We start from the raw sequence: 7,912 nt of genomic DNA on the forward strand, positions 1-7,912 counted from the left end.
ATTTTGGAATGTATGTTTGGAATATAGAGCAGCAATGAAGGGGGGAAAGTCCTTCCCTCCAAGGTTAGCCTTATCCTCTTTGATCTGCAGTTTTTAATGACCTTGCACTGTTGTTTTAGATCCTCCACAGGTGAACGAAATTCTCCTAAAAAACTTAATGAGTGTTCCTACTGTGGCCAAGGCAGGGGAGAAAGTTGTGATCAAGATCCCTTTTGAGGGCCGGCTTCCAGTCAGAGCAATGTGGCTAAAGGACAAAATAGAACTGGGAGATGACTCAAGGATTCGTGTTGATAAAACAGACACCTTCACCATGCTGTCCATCTCCAATGCAGAGAGAAAGGACTGTGGGGATTACAAAGTCAGGCTGAAGAATGACAGTGGAATCCTGGATATTGACCTAAAGGTTGAGGTAATAGGTAAGATCCCCATCACATCTACGATGGCTTCCATCATAAGGCTGAGGGAGCAGAACCAGTACTTCTGGTCACAGCCTTGCTTAAGACTACCAGCTATTCCAGGGTGAACAAGGCTGTGTTTCCAATAGATCAAGATGCAGGCAATGGTTGTTGACGTGCTACTTGCCCTTTAATATGACACGTGTCTGGTTTCATTTTGGACAGCCTCATTAATTGAGTTTTGAACGCTGGGAGACTGTGGAAAGTAGGGCTATACACAGCAGGCAAATCTACAGACATAACATCAAGGTCAAACTCAATCCTGCCATAAATGTCTGTACTCTTAGTGCAATGCTTATGAGAACGGTCAGCCCGTGGAGCAAGGGCCTGGCTTCCTCCCTTGTTTATTAAAATTAGGAGAGACATTTAAAGAGGCAGCTTAAGTGCCTGGATTTCAATCTGCGAGTAGGCATATGTACCATCAGAAACTGAGTCTGTGCTGGTGAGTGAGACTGTCTGCTCCAAGCCTGGGAATGCATCTGGATCTGGAACTAGGCTGCTTGTGTTTGTCTTTCAGACAAGCCACAGCGACCTGCAGGACCCCTGAAAATTGTAGAAAGCTCTGCAAATGATGTCACCATTCAGTGGAATCCCCCGAAAGATGATGGGGGCAAACCAGTACAAAACTATATTATTGAGAAACAGCAGGTGGGCAAGAGCGACTGGGTGACCGTGGGAGAAACCCCCAGGAGCTGCACCACGTTCACTACCAGCAAAGTGGAACAGGACATGAGTTACTACTTCAGAGTGAGAGCTGTGAATGCAGAGGGAAGCAGCGATGCACTGGAATCAGATGAGGTGGTGACAATCAGTAAAGGTGAGGAATAACTTGTTGTGATGGTGTCCCAAAACCCTATGGGAAATTCATTAGCAGAGTTTCACGTCAAGAAAACTGCTTGCGTTTTGGATGTTGCTACATATTTAAACCTGAGTCATGGTTGTGAAGTGTTCACACAAACCTGGGCTTGGCAGTCATAGCCTGGGCTGCATAAAAAAGAGTGTGGTCAGTAGGTCAAGGGCAGCTCTGGGGCTCCCAGTGCTGGAGAGATGTGGACTTCTTCGAGTGGGTCCATAGGAGGGCCATGGAAGTGATCAGAGTGGTCTCAGTCAGATTTTCAAAACACACCCACATAAATGCATTGGAGAAACCTGGAGGAAATGATCCAGCAGGTGTATTTCCATATCTTTCACTAGAAGTATTCTAATAATAAACCATTGATGTCTTTCTTAGCTACACCTGGTGCCCCAGATCCTCCCGAGATCGTCGGTGTCAGCGCAGACACCATCACAATATCCTGGAAGGCACCTCGGAAAACTGGGAGCTCCCGAATTTCGGGGTACATCGTTCAGAAACGCAAGATGGGCAGCATGACCTGGGTGCCAGTCAACAGTGTGCCCATAGCAGGTGGGTGGCTCACTCAAACCCTGGAACGAGTTTGAAAGGCTTGAAAAAAGGCTGAGAGCTCATCTGTGTTGAGATCAGAAGGTAGCATGTGCTGTTATATCCATCAGGTGCAGGCTAAGCTCTTCTCTGATATAGAAGAGTTTAGGATTATCCTATAAGGAAAAGCAATGTTGTCCTGTCTGTAGCTTAATAGCTCTCAAAGAATATTTTCTTTGGAATGGTATACAGTGAACGTGCCTCAGAAGTATGCATGCTCTAGGATAGGAGAAGACAAGGGAACTTGGGACTGCATTTGTACTTTACTCCTGAGGATTCAGTCTACTGTTCTGCATGGATTAAAAGTACAACATTGTCTCACTGTTTTCTGCTTGGGGAACTGCTCACTCAAGCCAACATTCTCATTTTCTGTCTGCAGACAAGAAGCTGAAAGTAACTGATCTCAAGAAGGGTCTGCAATATGAATTTTGTGTGGCAGCTGTCAATGCTTCTGGTATGGGAGATATCAGTGCAGCATCACAAGCTGCCTTTGCTCGGGACTCCACAAGTAAGTGAACTGCCTCCATCCTTCTGTCTTGGGAGTACCTGAATTGAGACTGGGATGTTACTGAGGAGGCAGTGATTTCAGAGCTATGTAGAAGTATGTGAAGATAACAAATGGGCAATGTTCCATGGCTGAGCGTGCGCTGTCTGCACGAGACAGGAATGGAAGGATTTCCTGTGTGATGTTTAAGTCAGGATATGGTGGATGCCCTGTGCAGAGTGGAGATCCAATGCACTGCAAGAACGTTGGGGATCTCAGGAAGTGACTGAAAAGAGGGTACACGTATACCAGAAAAACAGATTAAATGAAATTTCCCTTTCAGAACCTCCAGGTAAAGTGAGGGACCTTAAGATGACCATCAGTGACAGCAGCAGTGTCACCTTGACCTGGAACGTACCTGAAGCAGAAGAGGGAAGTGGTGCGAAAGGCTACAACGTGGAGATGCGATCTGCCAACAGCCTCAGCTGGACCAAATGCAACATTTTTCCTATAGAAACGACCACTTACAAAATTAAAGGCCTGCAAGCCAAGGAGTCGTACTTCCTACGTGTGAGAGCCATCAATGACTGTGGCCCAGGAGAAGCCACAGAGCTTGAAGCTTTCACTGAAGTTGTTCGTCCCGTTGGTAAGTCTCCACATCAGCTTTTATTCCTCTTCAAGATCCCTCAAAGCACAAAGAATTTTTGAGAGCATCAAGAAGTGCTCTTAGTCCAGCTCCCCATCAGTGTCCATTGCAGTTTCTTTTTGCATTCGTGTCATTTTACACAGAGGATCATCCGTGTGAGGGGGTGAAGCATGCCATAGTTTTTTCCATGGCTGAGACATCAGATGTATGCAAACACTGTAGTGAACGTAGCTGAACATCCTTTCCTCTCATTTAATTAGAGTGCTAGGTAAAAAACAATAAAACATGAAAGGTGCAGTGATTAGCAAAGAACTCTGCTAGTGAATCGAGGAACTTTTTTTCTACTGTACTGCTGTCTTTATCAACAGCCTGCAGACAAGCTGTTGGAAAGGCTAGCACATGCACCTGAGTTGTCAGCTGATGATTTTGTCATAACATAAAACTGTTTACAGTAATCACTGTCTTTTCCAGTTTTTCCCAGGTTCATAATAGACAAAACAGTGAAAAATTTCCTGCTTATAAAAGCAGGAAACGCCATTCGAGTGAATATTCCTTTTGAGGTAAGCTTTCAGATTGAAATCCTTTTTTTTTTTTTTCCACGTGTACAAGACACTGGGCAAATCCTTTAATCTGCCTGTGCTGCGTATGCTTTCTGCATGAGGAAAACAGGAAAAAAGAATTCAGCTGTCACTCTTGACATTGGTGGTTTATGAGATTTATAGTCATTCAGTAACCCCAGCAAATAAAGTGCTTGGAATGCTCTCCATCCAACCATCTCAGAGTTACCACCATCTGGAACTGATCTCCAGCTCCCTCAGAAAGCCTTTGGGGGTAGCACTTCTAGCAACATTCTCTTGACTGCGTTTGTCTTCCTGCACAGCAGGGCATAAGTTGTCACTTACAGAAATCCAGTGTGCTGTGACATAAGGTTGGAACAAAACAGGTGAAGTCTGGGATATCAGGAGGAGTGTGGAAGGTAAAGTGTGCGTACTGCTGACCCTGCTCCAACTCAGCTGCTCTTTTGGAATGTAGAGCCCAAAGATGGAGAAATAGAAATAAGCACTTCAAGGACGTTTTTCTTTCTTTCAGAAACAAGCAAATGTTTTTTTAAAGTAGAAAACATTAACTGCTGATGTCTGTTGTTTGTGATCTAGCAAACCTTGTTTGACAGCTGTACCTGTACTGAGAAACTCTTGAGCAGCTCTGTATCCAGGGCTCTTAGAGCCAATCTCTGATATTCCAATGCAACCCTTAGCTGTGTCATGTAGGTGTGCATTTTAATGAGGTAACAGAACTGTCATTTGGAGGCGAAGCACCTGTGCTGTAACCAGAGTTATTCTTCACAGGCACCTCCAGATTCTGTGTTGACCTGGTTAAAGGATGGAGCTTCTCTTCCAAGCCGTGCTAAAATAAGCACCCAGGATGGTTCCTCCCAGCTGCTGATTAAAGCAGCTGAGTTCACTGACAGTGGCATCTATACTGTTGAGCTCACGAGTGGGACAGGGAAGAGAGAAACATTCAGCTTCCAAGTTCAAGTTACGGGTAACTATCACCTGCATTTCTGTGTTTGTGTGCATAACAGACTTACAGGTGAATACGTGGTAGGCAGTGGACTGAGTTCAGCTCTCTTACCTTTATCCACAAGAAGGGAAGGAGTCCCAGCAGTTTGGTCTAATGCAGCAGAAGCTCAGTTAGTAACAAACAAGCTTGTGCATCTGGAGAAGGAACCGAATTTTGTCCCATCTGATGACCAGGGTGTCTCCCAAAAGCTCAATCATGAAATACGTGATGGACTTGAAGCTTTTAGGGTGCTGTGCTGCTTTCCCTGCATCTCCTGTATTGCTTATTTTCATCTGACAGATATCCCACAACCACCTGGACCTATTGAACTGAGAGAGAATGTGCCAAATATAGTGACAGTAACCTGGGAGCCGTCGACATCTGAGAAATGGGAAAGCAATCTCTACTACACAGTCATGAAACGCGAATCACAGAAGGGCGTGTGGCACGTGGTGGGTGACCTGATCTACACCAACAAGTTCACGTACACCAGTGTGATCCCAGGCAGGGATTACTACTTCAGGGTGGTGGCAAAAAATTACTTGGGATCCAGTCGTCCATCCGACACTGCGCAGCCTTGGAGAATTCGAAAACAGAAGGGTAAAATGCTTTTACAGATAAGCCATCTGTGTGATGTTGTTGTTGTGCTGTGTTCCTTGTTTCTACCACAGTGGAATAGGTCCCTCCTCCTGTAAGCATTTAGTTGCCCAAAATGAGAGTGCGTAGAGAACACCCTAAGAAATTCCATTTTGGTAGGGAAGGATTATCATTTCTCCATGGTTGTTGTTGCAGGCCTTTGTTTCCTCCCATGTCAGGTAATTTGTGATACTAATTCCCAGCAACATCTAGGGCTTGAATTTTGCAGAAACTAATGTTTGTGGCTGCAAGTTACACTCTGGCCTGTTTGAGAAGGAACAGCAATTACAATCCACAGGTGTGCTGCATCTCAGACGAGGAGGTGCAGGATGCCAGACGTTAATTGCCGTGCTTTTGAGCCATCCTTTGCTCTGACTTCCATCCCCATGAAGCAGCGCCTGAGCGATTGTGTGCAGTGTTGTACGAGGCTTTTTTCCTTCTTCCACCAGCTGACGTTCAACTCAGACCACAGAGGTACAAGGGAGTAAATCAGAACCAGCCGCCAAGGTTCCTCGTCCCCCTGAAGCCTCACGTGGTGATCCCTGGCACCGAGTGCCGCATGAGCTGTGCGGTTGGAGGCCACCCACCCCCCAAAATCACGTGGTACAAAGATGGCAGAGACCTCTCCAACAATCCCTCCTACTTCGGCACAAACAACTTTGGTGTCTGCTCCCTGGTGATCTTCGGTGCTTCCAAGGCTGATGAAGGTGACTACATGGTTGAAGCCACCAATGATTTGGGCCGTGCTTTCAGCAAAGCCTCCCTCATTGTTAAAGGTAACAGTCTTTAAGCATCCCTTTCTTTCATCGTGTGGTGTCAAGGTAAACATTATTGTGTCAGGACGCCTTAAGAATAGTAGCCATACAGGTGTATGTATTGATAGGAGCAGTATCCTGAGATGCAGAATGTGTCTGGACTGCTTTATGGAACTTTTAATTAACCTACAGAGTGGTCAAAGTGAAACAGAAATGGAAAGGCAAATGTGGAGAAAGAAAAATACTTGATTTCCTCATGAGTGCAGCAGTTTGGATTGACATTGACCAAATCTTTTAGGAATAAATATCCAGTCTTCATTTAATAAGGTAGAATCTATGTTAGATTTCTCTATAGTGAAGGAGATGCGGGACAGAAGACTTGGGTGGTAGGAAGGTGAAACAGAGAGAGAGAAGCTGGGGTTGGTTGACCAAAGGCAATGAGAAGAGAAGAGTGATTCTAAGTTGGCCAGAGTCAACGAGGGTCCTGATGTGGGTGCAGAATGAGCGTCGTTGGCCGAGGGACGCGTGGGGAATGGACTTATGGACACATTTCATGGGCAGTTCACTCAGTTCATCATGAAATATCCTTCAGTTTGAGATATGTTTCTGTATGTAGGTCAGGATGCTTTGGTGAGATTGTATGAATGGAGAAATGGGTCAAATAAATCCTTTCTCAGATGCTGGTCCTTTTGACCATCCAACATTTGAGGATTATGCCTGTCAGCCCGTTCCCCTGCTGAGTTACTTCTCTTCCTCTTACTTTCAGACTCCTGCCTGTGACAGGACCTTCCTGAAACCTCCTCTGCACTCCAGTGTGAACAAGGTTTTCTCTGAGCACTGGCCCTGCACAAAGGCTACGTATCTGTTTTCAGATGTGCAATATAGTCTGAGTGCTTTTTCAGATCCGGTAGTTGCATTTTGAACAGGATGCTGCATCGTAGTCAAAACGGTGGGGAAAAGCTTTGGGAATTGTGTGATCCTGATTTTCTTCTACGACCTTTAAAATACAAATGAGAAGCTTCCGAAACTCAGAAGATGAGAGGGAAAAACAATTGGCCAGAATGAGACTTTGCGTGGAGAAGACAGGTGTGAGACCGTTCTGCCTCTCCTCTCACTGCTTGGGCTGCTGGCTTTATCTGTGTAAGAGCAATTCTCAGACAGGGCAACATGAACCTGTGCTACTGGCAGTGAAAGTGGGTGGACAAGAATGAATGGAAATCTACACCCAGTTGTATCTGCGTGAGCAGATCAGCTACAAAAAAGGATGTAGCAGTGCTGAGCTGCCACATTCACGTCACCTTTGAAACGTAGCTGTCCCTGCCCCGTGGCATCCCTAGAGTATTATTGCTTAATGCTAAAAGAGGTTAAAAATCTTTCATGTTTGACCAGAAGTACGAAGTACAACCAAAGGTCCTCTGCTATGGCTGGAGGATTCCATCACTGAATGGAGAATGAGACTGGAAAGCCAAAACGTGCTGGTGACCACACAGTGCCTTGGAGCTTTGGCACCACAACAGTTTCCGTGACAGCATCTCAGAGAGTCTTAAAGCCACTGGGTCCTCAGACAGCCAGTCCAACATTTATATGGGGCTGAAATGTTTTTTGGTTATATTTTGTACAATGTTGTACAGATGTAGGAACAGCAGATCGTTACATTAAACAGTTGTTCAGTAAAATTACAGTGTTTCAGTGTAAAATGTGTTTGTTTTTTGGGAAAGAGGCCCAGCCGCTTCTGAATGCTAATCCAGCTCCATTAGAGCAGCATTTTCACGTTCAATGCCTGTATATTTCTTGCAAAGCTGAGTGATAAACACCAGCGAGGTCTCACTAGCTTTGGATTTACTGGTGCTGACTGCTGCAGGACTGAGCAGTGAATGTGTGGCATTACATTTGCTATTCTTGGCTGGCACCTGCAGCAGTCACGCAGTTGCTGGC

General features: G+C 45.4%; 1 protein-coding gene across 50 annotated transcripts in view; it reads left to right on the plus strand.

Moving 5' to 3' along the window:
• The window catches only part of IGFN1 (immunoglobulin like and fibronectin type III domain containing 1), a 29,313-nt gene extending 21,657 nt beyond the window's left edge, over window positions 1-7,656 (plus strand). For all 50 annotated transcript variants that reach the window (XM_052702465.1, XM_052702490.1, XM_052702470.1 and 47 more), the window contains 10 exons: window positions 120-416; window positions 973-1,272; window positions 1,687-1,860; window positions 2,276-2,404; window positions 2,724-3,026; window positions 3,498-3,586; window positions 4,373-4,568; window positions 4,887-5,186; window positions 5,672-5,998; window positions 6,744-7,656. In XM_052702465.1, the coding sequence (XP_052558425.1) occupies window positions 120-416; window positions 973-1,272; window positions 1,687-1,860; window positions 2,276-2,404; window positions 2,724-3,026; window positions 3,498-3,586; window positions 4,373-4,568; window positions 4,887-5,186; window positions 5,672-5,998; window positions 6,744-6,757 (2,129 nt within the window). In that variant the 3' untranslated portion in view covers window positions 6,758-7,656. The remainder of the gene's footprint in view (window positions 1-119; window positions 417-972; window positions 1,273-1,686; window positions 1,861-2,275; window positions 2,405-2,723; window positions 3,027-3,497; window positions 3,587-4,372; window positions 4,569-4,886; window positions 5,187-5,671; window positions 5,999-6,743) is intronic.
• Window positions 7,657-7,912: the final 256 nt, after the last annotated feature.

This window comes from Tympanuchus pallidicinctus, unplaced genomic scaffold, assembly GCF_026119805.1.
Source record: "Tympanuchus pallidicinctus isolate F22 unplaced genomic scaffold, pur_lepc_1.0 scaffold45, whole genome shotgun sequence".
Taxonomy (NCBI): domain Eukaryota; kingdom Metazoa; phylum Chordata; class Aves; order Galliformes; family Phasianidae; genus Tympanuchus; species Tympanuchus pallidicinctus.